Here is a 16,633-nt window from a genome sequence, read left to right on the forward strand (position 1 = left end):
GAGGCAGTCTGGTATGGCTCCCAGCACTGCTGTGCAGGCTCATCCTGCTGAGGAGCCCAGCCATTTCCCAAATCAGAGCATGTTTCCCTGTTTTTACATCACTTGCCACAAGTGCGCGGAGCCAAACACGAGCTATCCTTAGTGCTTTAACTAGCTCGTAAGGCTTTATTCTTCCCCAGGAAGGCACAGTCATAGGGTATGGCATCACGCCTAGCTGACGCTGCTTAATTCAGCTACCTGGATTTGTTGCCTTGGGTTTTACAGAATTACATAGCTTCAAATCAAGACTTGTGGAATATGTCCCAGCTGCATCATTTCCTGGCGTATCACTTGAGTAATTAGGCTGGGCACTAGAAGAGTCCTGAGGTGAAAGTGTTATCAGAGAGTGGGTGTAAGGAAAGCTCACAAAGCGCCAGCAGTAATGTTACGTGTGGATCTGAATCCACAGAACAAGACAGTTCCTGCAAGGAGTTTTGTGCTGTGCAGGCATAGCCCAGCCTTTCTGTTGTCTCTGAGCTGTGTGCCAGTAGTGCTGCCTGGGGTGTCCCTTTGTCCCTGTCCCACCGCACAGCTGCTTGCTGGCCTCAAGTAGGTCATTCCTCTTATGAGGCTACATCTGACAGGTGTGTCCTTCTTCAGCAGGGTTTGCTGACGGTTAAGCAGGGCTGACAGCATCCCTTTGCAAAGTGCATTGGAGGTTATCTTTCAGTCACCATGGTAAGGATAGAGAACTAGGATGGCACTGCCTGAGAGGAAGCAGCTGCTGTGTTGCCAAGATTGCTTCAAATCCCAGACAAACAGATTTTGGCATGTTTTGCAGCACGTATGTGCACAAGTCACCAAGTTTCATATAAAGACGGTTTGGTAGGAGTCTGTCAACAGGCAGTGGGAGACATTTTCAAATTTCAGACTGTAACCCTGGTGATGTGCTCCCATGAGTGGTGTGGGGGCCTGCAGGTGAGCAAGCACTGCTTTGGGGAAGCAACCTCCAGAACAGTTCAGTGGACAAGTGAAATGGCATTTTTCAAGTGCATTACTTGCTGTGTTGTTAATTCTTTCTGAACTGATACTTGTGAAGTGGGAAGAACTTAGACTGTTGCAGTAACAGAGTGTCTCACCCATCTTATTCTGTATTTTATACTACCTAGCGGGTTTTTGCTTTATTAATTTTTTCATATGTGATTTGTGACATGGATGGGCATTTGAAAAACTGCAGCTGCTGACCATAAGTCTGGAGTAGTTGTTTTTTCACATATACCAAGCAAAGAGCTTGGCTTTTCTTCCTTCTTGTGCGCTTCAGCAAGCCTTTGAATTGCAAGCATTGTCATGCAAATATGTGCATGCAGAAAGTGTGTACTTCATCGGGCTTTGGGAGTTCTCTTTTTTAACTGCAACAACAACAAAAATCCCCCCACATCTCTAGGTTGCAATTTACATTCAAATCCTGCGCGGTGTGTTCTCATGGTAACTTCTACAAGGGAATATGTACAGCCCATGATAAATAGCCACCGTTAAAGCTCCAGAAGTGAAGCTGGGGTAGGGACTATTGTTCTCTAGCAAAAACTTTAGCATTCATAACTCCCTTGCTGAACTGTGTCTTAGGGCATTTTGTGCATTTTATCTCTTAAGGTTTAGGAATTTGGCCGTGAAATGTATTTACATTCTTGATGCTTATAAAGTGAGATTAGCCCCGCTGTCCTGTTAGTCAGGAATATCTACAGCGGTTGCTGCAGAGCCAGCCCTCGCCAGGCTTGACTTCCTTTGAGTGCAGCAGGAATGAATTAAGCAAGTACAGCCAAAGATATCACATGAAAGACTTGAAATACGAGTGAGCTGAAGAAAGCCCTGGTCTGTGTGTGTGTGTCTGTGCGTGTGTGCATAGCTGCAGCTGCTAAAGATTCAGTTTTTCACAATGGGGGAACGCTGAAGGGTGAAAAAGTCTTAAAAGGTAAGGAGTTTAATTTGTGCATTTATTTGTGTTCTGTTTTTTTTTTTAAATAATTTCAATCTTGCATGCTTGAAGCTGTGGTGGACTTGTAGAAAGAGAAAAGAAAGCTGAGTTTGGCAGAGCAAGTTGTATGGAAAATGTTTCTGGTCTTGTATTTTCTTTTAAGGAGGCTGAGTGCTTGCAGAATTGGATTTATGAACAGATGACTAAACTACTGGTCTAATCATAATTTCAAACACCAGAAGAGTGTTCCAAGCAGTCTGCTTTAATAAAACATGGTCTCTCTTTAAGTTAAAGGAGTTATTGTTAGCAGAGCAAGAAAAAAGTCATCAGAGCTAGAGCTGAGTGTGTACGCAGTGGGGGGAAGATGTGAGCTGTACTGGTGGTCTGCTTTGGGGCAGAAAGATCTTTTCTGCTATTCAGCAATTCGTGATGTAGATTGAGGAGAACTAGCTATGTAAAGCTGAGGAAAGTAGTACTCCTGCAATTCATTAAGGTGTAAGGCAAGGCTGTAGTTTGGCTTTGATTACACTGTGGAAAGTGGCAGTGTGCATTTGAGTGTGAGGAAGTCCAGCAAGAGACCAGCAGCATCCAGAAGTCTAAATTAATGTTTTCGTGCTTCCAGTGAAACTTGATGGAACACTTTTGAGACAGTAATTCTTTCACTGTATAAACACAAGAAACAGAGTATGCTTAAAATATGTATAACCATAGTAATGGGAAAGACATAACAGCAGTATACTTTGTGTTTGCTTTGTGTTAGTTGCCCCCTTCTGCCCCTTGTGAAACAAATGCCCCAGCCCAGCAGGAAAAATAGCTCTGTTCTAGGATCTGCATTTTACTCTTTCTTTCTCACTTAAAGAACTCGCCTCTGCAAACATTAGAATTCAGCCACAGGGTTGAAAATTAGGATAAAATTGCTTGAGAGAACCTGTTAGGAAGGGAATGGGTTGAATCCTGCATCGTTGAAGACTATGGGAGTTTTATTCTGGTCTCGAGCAACCCTGGATTTGCCTTGCAAATCTAGATGGAGGTGATACGATCTGATAAAGTGCATGTGGAACTGGGAAAAGGGATTCTCATTAGTCCCAATGGTTCTTCTCTCTCTGATGTTAAGATATGTCCTTTCAAACCTCAGGTTGTAACAGTGGTGGTTGATCAAAAAGTAGGTATTTTTGTTGTGTGGTACATGAATTAGATGTACTTAATAATTTTTTTCTGCTGAAACTGCATAGCTTCAAAAAGGTAACATTGATTTTGTTTCTTGTTAGCTTATTCAAAAACATGTATTTACAACCTGTGCACCTTGTGACATGAATTGAAGCATAACAATCTTTCTTTTCTAACACAGCAGGATTGCTGATAGAATGCAGCTGAAAGCTGTAGCACTGTCCCAGCTTTTCAAATCATTGTCAGAGGCACTGTCAGAGCACAAAATTTATGTTAAGAGCAGAATGTAATGTTATTTAATAGCAGATTTGGGTTAGTTCTTAATTTTTTTTTTTTTTTTTTCTATTTAACTGTATCTGTGTGCATGTATATATGTGACATTTCTTAATTTAAGCAAAGGTACTGCAAACTAAGAAAAACTCTTTGTGATAGATTTGTGAGGACTAACTACACTCCAGAACATCTGCAATCGCCTCACAACATATTTTAAGCAGGAAACATTTGCTAAGAGGGCATCAAAGCAGCTTTTTTTTTGCTGCCTACTTTACACTCAGTATGTCTTATTTAGTGGTTTTAGGCACTTTATAAGCCTAAACAATAAGATGTGTCCATTCCTTGCACTGTTGCTATGTTGCAGAATATCTGTTGAGTTGTGTCTATATGATGGCAATCAACCTAATCTACAGGAAGCTTGGGGTGAAAGCATGATGAAGTTTGAGGTTGCTTCTGTTGGTCTTTCTCCTCCAAGCTCCTGATGAGCTCCCCTTTCCAACCGTAGTGAGCTGGACAGCAGGCCAGGGCTCCTTGGAGCTTGGCTATGGAGGTGGTAGGAAGCTAAACTCTGTTACCTCCCTGGATGTTGGTCATTTTGTTGTTCAGTCCCGTGCATGGGGTGAGAATACACTTCATTTAGGCATTCAGTTCTGTGAAGTTCCAGGTTTTCTGCACACAAGCCAAGAAATGCTTGGCACTGTGTAAATCATACAAGCCACTGAGAAGTTTCCAGTTTTGACTGCCACCTTGGGCTGTCTCACGCACCTGTGAGCATTGCACAATGTTTAGTGTAGAAAAGGCAAGTTTGCTGCCAAACTCTCAGTGCTGTGCTATATTTTCAGAGTTAACAGGATGAGATATATCACGGCATTTTTGAAACTTACTCTCTGTAAACCTTAAATGTTAAGTATGTATTTGGTAAGGTGGTTGGGGAGCTCAAACTTCTTACGGTCAAGCGAAGATAAAGTAGATTAAGAGAAGGTACCCACTTTCAGAAAGCCAGATGAATGCCAAAGCCTCAGTGCCATTGGCTTTCTCAAATGAGTGGCTGCCCCAGATTCAGCACAAAAAGAACATTTGCCAGTCACACAATTTGTGTGTCTTTAGCCAAAAAGAGATCGTGTCCAGCATTTGAGTTACATTACCATTATGTGAGTAGTCTTTCAAAGGCAGAAGTTATGATTTTTGTTCAAAGCGGCCCAGCATGTCAATTTGTTACAGAAGCTGTTCATGTAATCGGACAATTCACATAGCAAACAAAATCCAGTTTAGAAAAGCTGATTCTACCCTCATGGTTCCTTTTTGACTCAAACATGTAGGGGTTATGCTTTGTTGCACTCTTAGTGCCAGCCTAGGAATTTATCAGAGGAGAAAATGCTGTGTAGACATCGAAAATTGCTGTTAATTTGTGACCACTGGCATGTACAACCTACAGCGCTTCAGATCAGCCAAGTCCTTAAAGGGCATGTGCATCTCATTGGCTTCAGTGAGCTCTAAGTGCATGTCAGAAGCTTTGCTTTAGTTATTTATGCTGCTCTGGATGTGCTGGCCTGCACGTAATAGAGTCCCTATAGCCACAATGCCTCTTGTAACACAGCTTTGAAGAAGAGTGAGGCGTATGTGCAGCTCTCTTACACTTGTCTACCCAGACTGAAGTTGCGAGTCATCTGTGCAGAGGCAGAAGGAATTTTTTTTACATCTCTTGTTCCACTGATGTGCAGTCTACAATACTATCCTGGGAAAACACAGTTTGGGTATGTTAGCAATGAAAATGCATCTTACCAGTCAGGGAGTCTCACTATTGTATTTTCCAGATTTTCTAATTAGAGTGAAAATGGATAGAGGAAAATTCAGTTCTAAATGACAGAAAGAGCCATGTTCTTAATTAAATGTAACACAGCAGATTGTAAAATTCTAAGTTAGGACAGAGCTTTTCTCCATAGGATTGTCTTAAAAAATAGATGGAGTCAACAAAGCAAGTGCTTCATGTAAGAAGAAGCGCTAAGAAAAAATGCCTTAGCAAAACAAAAGGCCATTGATAAGTGTCCCTGAATGTAAAATTTGCATACTTACTGGAGATGAACAGTGGCATCTCAGTGAAATCACTGAAGTGGCTGAAGGTTAAATTAATTAGGTGCATGTGTCATTTTTACCATCTATTACAATTCATTCTGTGTGTATGTGTACACACACAGATCATTTTATTTCACGTGGCATATTGGTGTTAAGAGAGAATTATTGCCATCAGTTTGGAGGAATTCTGGAACATGCTAGTAAAGCAAAGTCGAGTCTGTAGTTATCACTTGTTTCACAAGTACATGGGAACTGGCACAAACATGTAAGTTGGTGCCTTTTTTTTTTGTGAGAGGAAAATATATAGTGTCTTTGATTGCAAGTGTTAGTGCTTGCCAATGTATAATCTATGGCAATGAGATCAAACTGGTTGGTTGTTTTTTTTTGTTTTGTTTTTTTTTTTTTTTTTTGTCTGCCAAATGAAATTATTAGCAGTGGTTGTAGGGAGTATGGGGCAGCTTCTATCCAAGCTCCTGCTGCTGAATTTGAGCCATTTGTGCCTTCAGCCTGGGAGCAGAAGTGGCTGTGATCTACAAGTAGGTGTGGGGGAAAGAGCTTCTCCACCTTTTGTTTAGGTAACATATACAGAAATCAGTAAAAGGGCTTTTTGTTTGTTCTAGGAGGAAAAAAATCTGAATTATTAGATAAATCTAATTTGATTTTGATGTGGTTCTCTACAACATCAAAGAACTCATGTAGGAGAGTTTCCAACTCTTAATTAAAGAGGGGGCATCTGTTGCATTATAACAAAAGAGTCCAAGAGGAACGTATTTGTTGCCTTTTTCTGTGATATGCACATATAGAAGAACAAACAGCTGCCTTCGTTTTCTGTCCTTTCTTTCAAACATACACCACTCTCTTGGCCTTGGTATCTTGTTGTCTAGCTTGTTATAGATCTTCAGGGCAAGTCCTGAATTTATAGTATAAAAAAATATGAGGACAGAAGAGAAGCATCACTAAGGACCAAACTTTAAGAAAAATACCAAAGTTAGACTGATGCTATCTGAGACGTGCTGAGATAAAAGAAGTGGGAGTAATTAGCATACTGATTATATGGGATTAAGCTGGGTCATTTATCTGAGCCATCACGCAACTCTTGATGTCAGCCAGATAGATGTCTCTGCTAATCTTGGGGATCTTTACGACTTTCTGTAAACTTTGATTTCCCTCCTGTAGACTTAAAAAGTATCAGAACTGCAGTCTTACAGGTTTCTTCCTGCTCTTAAAGTTTAAAGTGGGTCTTCAGACCTCTGCAAGTCTACAGGACCTCTGCAAGTCTGCTTAAGCATAGCTCTGTAAGCTCCCAGGCACTCCAGATGGAAGTGTACCCTTGATGATGATGCAAAACAGCAATTGCCATGGAGAGATGGAAGGGGTGCTTTGGTGCAGAATGGTGCACAGCGATCCTGGGGCTGTTGAGTGGTGCTTGTTCCTCAGGCTGCTGGGTCGCACGCCACTGCAGCCTGTAGTGAGAACCAGGGCTGCACACTGAATGGAGCCCTGTGCCTTTGCTGAGATGGGAATAATCTGCCCTTTCAGTGCTGCCTGACCTCTGGTTTCCCAGCAACTCGAAGCTGCTCAGTAGAATATTCTGCAGTGTTCCTAATTTACTCATGTAAGGTATTGGCTATGATTGAAGCCTGGCTAATTTCTCATAATGACTTTCACACAGAATACTTGATACATGAAGAAGTGGGAGGACTCCTCAGGAGATATTTTTTTAATTCCTGTCTTTTCTTCAAAGTAGGAAGTGTGCTCTAAAGTTTACTTGCTTGAGAAAGCAGCACAGCTGTGCATTACGTCAGCTCTGTGTTTTATAGCTGCCTTCTATGGTCTACTGAGGGAATAAACTGCATTCAGGCACAAAACACATCAGAGAAAGAGAAACTGCTTGTGGCCACAGTATTGAAAAAGGATGTGATCAAGTGCTAATTTAGCTTTGCTTGAGTCTGGTTTTTGGTATTGAACTAGGAAGTTGCTAACTGTCATAGCCACAAAACAAACACATGCACTCCATGCTTAATTAAAGATAACTCAAACTTTTTTTATTAAACCTTAAAGTTTTTGGAGTTATGATTTATTATTACTGCAGGGTTTTATCTTTTTTTGACACTTGAGTCGATGATGTGAAGGATTTTTTTGTTAATTTGTGACAAATATGTGAAGGCTTTGTAATGACTTAATCTAAGCTCGCGCACAATTCTGCAGCCTGTGTCTTTGTAGACAGTCAGCCACAGTAAAAGCTCAGCCAAACTTCCCTTGCTGGCCTGTCAAATACTTGCATAAGAAATGAACTTGTTTCTGCCCTGATGAAGTTTTTGTGTGGGAAGCACAGCTCTGGATGATAACGTGCGCTGCAGGTCAGTAGCTGTGTGTCTCCTTCCTATCTTTAATGCAAAGTCAATCTTTGGGAGTTCCAGTACCAAAGGTTAAAGCAGCCAGCGCTAAGCTTTCCTAAATAAATAAATCATTGTTTTATCCACAAATGAAAGGGAGCTGCTGAGATCATTTAGTGTAACCAGCTGCATGGCAAGCAGTCAGGAAAACCACCTGCTGGAAGAAGGAAGACGCCCAGTACTCTCTTTGTGCTTGGTGGTTTTAGAGGGTCCCACCACCACAAATGAGCTGTTCCAATGAATGCAGACAGTGAAAACAAATATTGTGCCTTCTCATTTGAATATGTCTTCCCTTGATTTTCATGCTCATGATATCTTTATCTGCTATGTCTTAGAAACTGTTGTTGAAGGTATGCTCTTGGTTTAGGTACTTGCAGAATACCATCAGGGCCTCACAGTCCACTCACTGGTCAGCTCCTCAAGGTCTTCAAGACCCTTACTGCTTGTTTTTGGTCTGGTCTTTACTCTCATGGCCCTTCTCTAGATGCTTTCCAGTTATGCATCCTCCTTTATTATACTTTCGGTTTAGATGCAGTATTTCAGTAGCAGTTACACAGATGAAAAACAAAGGTTAGCCCATGCACAGAAGGCTCTCATGTCCTAAATGGAATTCAGGCATGTGGTCCTGAAGGAGTGGTGCGTGACCAGACCAAGAGAAAGTGGCAGGTCAGTGCCCCAGGACTGAAACGCAGAGCAGTGTCATTTCGATTTATGGTTCCTCTTCTGCTCGCCTTGTGCTTTATTAGCTGGCATCTTTTGTCCTTCAGATGAGTGCTGTGTCAGCTCCTATGTCTTCTTCTCTTGTGCGGAGTTGCAGTCCGAGAAAGGGCTGCTTGATTTTCTGTCATTGAGGGAAAGCAAGGAGAATTGCAACAAGTTATCCCTAGTACTATTTCAAGATGTACTGCTGAAGTGATACTGTACTAGCATTTTGGCCAGAATTGGCTACTTGAAGGGCTTCAGGTACTGAAGGATGAGATCACTTGTGGTAGTACTGCAGTAGATGTTAAAAGCGGACAGCATTAGGTTCTTAAAATGGTAGTTCCAAGACTGTGTTTTACAACTATGTCAGGTTTCAGCCATGCAAGATGAGATTCATCTTAGTAACAGATTCTCTCAAGTATTTTTGTCCTAATTTCCTACTTCTTGGTAAATCTTTGGGTCTTTCAGCAATAAAAGCATAATATTAAGAAGTAGCCAATCACGGGATCATAGGGGTTGGAAGGGACCTCTGGAGATCATTTAGTTCAACTCGCATTATCTGTGTCATGCAGACAAGAAGAAATCACATTACAGAAAGCATCCTAAAATGCGTTTTGCTGCTTTTAGTTACAGAAAGGAACTTATTTGACCAGCCTACCAATATGGTGTCAAATAAAACAAACAAACAAACAAACAAAAAAACAAAAAAAAAAAAACAAAAAAAAAAAAGAAAGAAAAAACCTGTAGGTCATAGTTGAAAAGTCTGGTGTGAAGGAATAGAAGTATGATGAAAGTGCTGGAAACAGAACATGCGTGGAGTCTTAGTCTTTGTTGGTTATGTGGAGTCCCTGCTGACCTGCAGGGTCAGGATTTCACCTTGTGCAATTGTTTGTATGCAGCCTCAGCAGACATGGAGCAGTGCGTGACACAGGCAGGTGGCTTTGTTCTCTTGACCATTGTAACAAACTGGTGTTGACTGCCTTGACATCGGGTTGGTAAGGCAGGACAGCTGTCTTTGTAATTAGTACATCTCAGTATGTTCCTCCATGGTGTGTAGCTATCAGGCAGTCTGATTGATTCTCTTCAGGAGAAGCCTGCTGACTGATCACAATGTGAGGAGAATGAGGCCAGATTGGCGTTTAGTCTGCAGGGATTGGAGGCTTTAATTAGGCTGACCTCAGATGAAATGGCAGTGGATTATTCACAGGTGGGGAAGGAGGGCACGTGAAGAATTCCAGCTGGGTCTCTGCTGTGAGTTGTACCTTCTGTCAGTGCCCTGAGACACTGCCAGAGCTGCTCCAAATCTTAAATCCCTCTTTTCCCGAATGCTCTTAATCGTCTGTTTCACATGGATGGTCCTGTAGGCAAACGGCCTGTGTGACCTGCTGTGCATTTCAATGGACTCTAAATAATGTATTCAAGCAACAAAGGCTCACTTCAGCTAAAAACGTAGCCCCTGCATAGATAGCTCTAAACCTACTCAGATAATTTAGGCGTCTCCAGTTTTAAGTGTTAAGTATTTAACAATCTGTTCCTATTCCACGAGGCTTTAATTATTGTACAAGAAATTATACACTGAGAAATTAGCTTCCCTCTAGGATTTTAAATTGTCACTGTTGAGAGAAGTGGACGAATCCTGTCTTCAGATACTTTCAGAAAGGAAGGTTTGCAAAGAGGCTGTTGTGTGTTTGCTCAGGGTAGTATTTGGTTCATACAAACCAACCAAAAAGAAAATTACTCTGAAATGCAAGACAACAGTAACACAGGCTAGGAAAGCAGTTTAAATAGCTCCAGGATTGCAAGGTTACTGAGTATTGCTGGTGAAAGCATGAAATCACAGCAAGTCAGAAGCATTTGAGCAGCTTTCCTCCAATTACCAAGCTAGTTCCAGTTCTTATCTTTGCTACAGACTGGCAAGACCTGAAATGTGACATCTTTGTCAGTGGTCCTGACTCAGTCATGTCTTGACCCAGTTGAAATCCCTAAACACTGGTGCCAAAGGGTCACTTTGGTGACATTCTGCTGCATAGCAATGATTGCTTTCATTAAAATATCCTTGAGATGCCCTCACTTGTACTGTAAAGCTGAATGATAGATATTTTAATTTATTTAGGAATTTATTAATTCTCCACCTTTGGCTGTTTTGAAATGATGGACAAACTCTAAAATTGCTGTGTTCCATCCATACAGCAGTATTTTTAACACCTGCATCTCTAAGCTATAGCATTAGAGTTCAGTTTGTCACTTAAACTGAGCTGTTCTGGGCTGGAAGATGAAGCATACAGGCCAGATGCAGTAGCTGGAGTTGAAGAGAAGATCAACTAATCATGTAAACACTTGCTGTTGGTAAATGCAGTACTTGCATGTTCAGACCTGCAGAGCTTATATAAAGCAGTATATCGTTATTGAGCGAGCAGTGAAATCTGGCCTGGAGTCTGCAGGAGAGTGTTTGAGGTGTAAGGATTGATTTGACAATGCCCATGCTCTTTACAAGTTACCACCAGCATTGTTGGTACTTCTTATAGGATTTTCAAGCTTTCTGGGGGGGGTTGTGTCAATATCCAGAGAATTTTGGAATGCAAAATATTCACTGTTATTTAATGTTTATCCAAATATTCCTTGACTTCCCACTGCCATGCGCTGGAAATATGAAGAAAACTTTTTAGCTGTGACATGTTCTTTGTTTTTATTCTCCTGTACTCTTACAGCGCTTGTCTATATAGCCACAAATGCTGTGGGATAGGAAGGGAATATTTTCAAAAATAGAGCTGTCATCAAATGTGCTGCTGTTCTGACCTGAATGTTTTCTGGTTACAGCTGTATGCACACTTGAGAAGAACATAGAGGGTTTATTTTCTTTATCTATCTTTGAAATGCACCTGCTCTCAGATGACTGAGACTGGCACTCCAGACACACAGAGGTTTTCATGCTCATTGTGCTGTCACTGTAGTGGTTATGGGGTTGAAACACTATTGTATAAGAGGATGCCATCAAAGTTGATGGAGCAAGCACCTGAACAGTGTGTGGCTGGAGAAGCTGGGGGTAGAGAGGTGAAGTGGTTTGTTCAAGGCAGGACAGTGACCAACAAAGCTCTGCAGCTCAAGTCTCTTAAATTAACAGGGAGAATACCCTAGTCCCTGCCCGTCCTGCCTTTGCAATTTGTTTTCCTATTGAGACCACAGGCATTTTGTTTCCTCTTCTGTCAGGTTGTTTGAGTCCTCAGCTTAAGTAGAGGCTGCCGAGTTGCGTGGATGGATACGAACCACTGAGCGTCATGTGGTTTAAAAAGCCAAACAATGGGCATGAAGAAATGTTCTTATCAGTTCAGAGAGATTATGTATTATAAGTTAATTTATTCACACATTTCACATTCATCTGGGAGAAAAGCTTAACATTAGTTTTCACTTGTAGAGTTGGTGATTGAGATCAGAGAAATATGGGGAACTGTTTCAGAAAGGTCTGATTTAATAGGTCCCCTTGTGCAGACAGGATAATTTTATTTCTGAAAAAGACATCGGTGCAATTTGGGATGCAGAAGATGCAAAGCAGGGGAAGACTCTTTTCAGTTCATACTTGTTTTTTCAGAGTAAAATTGCTAAGTCTAGAAGAGAAGGAGAACAGAATTGAAGAAAAGTGAGAAAAGTTATAGGTTTTCAAATAAAAAATTACTTTTTCATATCCTTGTATCTATTGTTCATCTTTACCAATTCTGTATAAGCGCAGAAAATCAAAACTTGTAAGATATGGCATCAAACTGATGCTATCCTACACACACTGTCAAAGAGAAATCTATAAACAAGAGACTGTGAGGGTTTTTTTGTTTGCTTTTTTTTTATTTTTTATTTTATTTTTATTTTTTGCCTTCTGATCTCTCTATCTCTGTGAAGTTCCTCCTATCTAAACAAAATCCATCATTATTGTGGCTGTACTGAGGCAGCCAGTAGTTCTGGGCTGGAAAAGGATGTCTGACTGGTGAAAGCCAGGTGTGCTCTTTGTTTGAATGGAGAAAACAACCTGCAGAACAACAAAAGCTATATACGTCTTATTCACTTGTAGTCTCCACTGATGGCACTGCGCATGGTAAGGAGATGCATCTTTTTTTTTTTTTTTCTGACCTCCATCAGATTTTAATCTAAGGAACTATGTTATAATTAAAATTATGCATAGAAATCAGATGTCTGTCCTAATGGCTTCTTCTAATTGTGGTGTTAGACAGCAGCTTTGCCCTTCAGGAGGCTCACAGGGTATCAGAGCAGTTATTTAGCAGTGTATGGAACCAGTCTCACCTGCACTGGGTTCCAGGTCCCATTAAAGCCTTGATTCTAGTGTCATACAATGTGAATTCATGGGAGACTTTGGGATGATCAGTGAGTTGGAGCACTTCCCCTGTAAGGACAGGCTGAGAGAGCTGGAGCTCTTCAGCCTGGAGAAGAGAAGGCTCTGAGGAGACCTTACAGCTGCCTTCCAGTACCTGAAGGGGGCCTACAGGAAAGCTCGGGAGGGACTTTTTATAAGGGCAGGTAGTGACAGAATGAGAGGAAATTGCTTTAAACTAAAAGAGTGTAGATTTAGACTAGATATTAGGAAGAAATTCTTTCCTGTGAGGGTGGTGAGACATTGAAACAGGTTGCCCAGTGAGATTGTGGATACCCCATCTCTGGAAGCACTCAAGGCCAGGCTGGATGGGCTTTGAGCAACCTGGTCTAGAGGGAGGTGTCCCTGCCTATAGCAGGGGCTTGGAACTGGTCCCTTCCAATCCAAACCATTCTAGGGTTCTTTGATTCTGGAAATGAGAAATTACAATTTGTGCTATAAAAGAGTGTACCACAAAAAAATAAAAATAATTTAAAAGAAACTTTTATCATGTTGAACAGTCCTAAATCGTAGCTATCAAAAGCCTAAGAAATTCTATATACGTGTTGGTCAGCGTCTAAATGTGACTGTGACCCATGTGAGTCAGTAGCCTTTGCCTTTTCATTTTGTGTCAGAGTGGTTTAGTGCTACCATTCCTTGGTTAAAGGGAAATATATACAGAAACAAAATTGACTTGAAGCTTATTGCCTCTGTCAAAAATTTTGAAAGCAATCGGTTGAATTCCGTATCTGTTGCCTTCTCTTTTATAAGGTTGATCTGCACAGCAAACAATTCTAATTTTTACTACGGAAAACTGTGAATTTGATAGTGTTTTATAATCAATTATGGTTCTGCTTTATGGTATCTGGATTTTTTTCTACAAAATACAATTTCTTCCAAAGTGTTTGTTTGTGAAACAAGTCCTCTTTGCAACTACACTGATAAATGCTTATCAGACCTCCGTGTTACCTGAGTACAAACCTGAAAATTAATGTAATTATCACAGGAATTCTGAAGATACAAGACTGTCCCTCAGCTCCTTAGGTAAATACCCTTTGCATAGCTATTTAATGCTGCTTCAGGCTTTGTAGCTGTTATGAATGTAGTTGCAGCCCATTTTAGTGTGCTGTGTTCTGTTTCCCTTCCTGACCAGCTGCAGCTCTCCTTATTGCTGAAGTATCTGTGATAGCTCAGCCAAAACCCTCCAGGTGATGGGAGATCTGCATCTTCTGGTAACTCCAGAATGGGAATTGTAGGAGTCCAGCATATTGCTTACCCCTGCCCCCAGCTTTATGCACAGCAGCCAAATTTATTGTGGATGTAATTCTAGTGATACACCAAGGCAAGATTTGACCCTCCAATTTAATACCACCAAGTCTGTCAGTAATTAAAAATAATTACTTAGGAAAGTGAAGGGATATGCTTATGTAATTAAAATTGCAATGGTCCCTATGTTGCCCTGCTGGTACCATGTTACCATCTCTTGCAGTGTATCATGCTTTTCTTGAAAAATGCAAGCTTCTGACATCTCAGCTGTTGGTGACAAAACAGGGCTGTGCCTAACTTTTGTATTCACAAGAAAAAATGTTTCTTCTTCCCTTGTGAATCAAAACGTGGGTGGAAATGAATTTAAAACCAAAAAAAAAAAAAAAAAAAAAAGAGAGAGAGAGAAACAAGAACATTCAAACCAGCATTGTGGCTGACTTTTGACTCTTGAGGTGCCAGGGGCTGGTGTTAATAGGATTATGTAGTGGAGCAGCCAGCTGGCTCTCTGAGCTCCTTGGGCAGGAACAGACATCTGCAGTGTCACTGAAATTCTCCTTGACTCTGGTGTATCCACTCCATTCACACATCTGCCTTGCCACACTGAGAATATGAATTTGTTTGCAAGTCTGGTGGGTAGTGTTACCCTTTGAGCCAACCAGAGTATGGGTAAAAGAATCAAAAGCAGATATTGAAAAAGATGTATTGACCTGTGTCAGTCTGTGGCATAAATCAGACATGGCCTCATCTAGTGGGTGGCAGCCCTGCCTATGGCAAGGGTCTGGGGCTGGAGGGTCTTTTAGAAAGTCTCTTTCAGGCCAGGCAATTTGTGATTTGCAGCAGAACCCCAAACCTAGTGGCAGCCAGCGTGGTGAAGAGTTGAAACCTCTCCAGGACTTCCTTGGATGTCATGCATGTAACTCAGAAGTGGGCAGCAGCAGCAGCTTTTGAAGGCAGAATTTCTTCATGTTCTCATCCTCCTGCTCAGGTTGGATCAGGTCCTGCAGCACCAACTGCCCCGGGCAGGGCAGGGCTCACCACTGGAACCGGCTGCTTTTTCAAAACCACAAATTATGTGCATTTTTGTTCAGCACTTTGGACTGCAGAGGAAGGGTCAGAACACAGTATTTTTCCATATGACTTTCAGCTCCTGTTCCACAGGAAGAGGCTGGAGAATTTTGCTGCAAAAGCAGTGGTGAGGGCTGGGGACATGTTTGTCACTGCAGCTCAGTACTGGAGAAGTAGTCCATCTCTCACTGCTACAGGACGAGATCAATGACAGGAAGGATCACAGTGCCTTGTTTTAGACGTTCTACCTCTTAAAGGAGGAAGGTAGAAGCAGATGCATCAATATTTTAGAAGCTACCTAGCTAGAAAATGAGAGTTAACATCACTAGCATCACTAGTTTTATGTGTAAGCAGATGAAAAAATTTGGAATATTTTTAATTAACTTTTGAGTCTGTCTTTTTGTGAAATTACTTCCGATAAGTTCAGATTTCAGGGAGTCACTTATTTGCCAGGTTGAAAAAGAAGCATGATGAAAGCCAGTTTATAAATAATAGGAGAGTCCTCTGATTTAGAGTTGCTCAGGGCTTGATCTTGCTCTCATTTCTGTCAGCTGGAGCTCTTGCACTGGCTGCGGTGGGAACTACTTCACTTTTACATAAGCCAGTGACTGTGAGATCCTGCCTTCCAAACTTTCACTTGCAAAGTACTAAAGGCTGCCCTCTAATCCTGCAAATGGCTGTCCAGGAGGGTAAACTGGTGTGCTCCAGTGGACCTTTGGGCTTGTGAATTAGAGCACATTTACATGAGGTGTTACTTCAGTGTCGGGACTGTCAGCATTTTGCAGGCGGTGATTAGCACTGTCTTGAGCTGCTTTGTGTGGTGGTGGCTGGCGCTGCCTTATCTCAAGACATGGCTGAAGCACAGGGTGACCTGAGGGCTTTGGAGACGAGACTGGAAGGTTCCTGAGAGCAGGAGCAGAGCTGGTCTGCACTTGAAGGTTTCCCTGACAGAGTGGCTTGGGCTGTCTTTTTTTCTCAATGAAAAATGATCCCAGAAGAATGACATGCAAACCAAGGGAAACTTAGAGAAGCAGATTTGTTTGTTTGTTAGTTTGTTGTTTTGGGGCCTTTTTTGGTTGGTTGGTTGTTTTTTTGGTTTTTTAGAGGTGAAAACATTTCTGATGCTTAGAATAGACATTTTTTCAAATACTTGCTTGTTTCAGATGCCAGATCAGTTTGATCAGACAGTGGTGCTCAACCAACTGCGTTACTCCGGGATGCTGGAGACCGTGAGGATTCGGAGGGCTGGCTTCCCAGTCCGAAGGCCCTTCCAAGACTTTTATAAAAGGTAAAAGCAGCGACACGTGCACTTCAGGGGTGAGTCGTGGGTATCAATCAATGTTCTCATGTAGAGGAATAATGTAAAAATCTAATATTAAAAAAATA

At 41.5% G+C, this 16,633-nt stretch overlaps 1 protein-coding gene across 1 annotated transcript in view; it reads left to right on the forward strand.

Moving 5' to 3' along the window:
* The window catches only part of MYO10 (myosin X), a 150,935-nt gene that overhangs the window by 104,878 nt on the left and 29,424 nt on the right, over positions 1-16,633 (forward strand). The window contains exon 20 of the mRNA XM_031589235.2: positions 16,411-16,535. Within this exon, the coding sequence (XP_031445095.2) occupies positions 16,411-16,535 (125 nt within the window). The remainder of the gene's footprint in view (positions 1-16,410; positions 16,536-16,633) is intronic.

The sequence above is a fragment of the Phasianus colchicus genome, chromosome 3 (assembly GCF_987193195.1).
Source record: "Phasianus colchicus chromosome 3, bPhaCol1.hap1.1, whole genome shotgun sequence".
NCBI lineage: Eukaryota > Metazoa > Chordata > Aves > Galliformes > Phasianidae > Phasianus > Phasianus colchicus.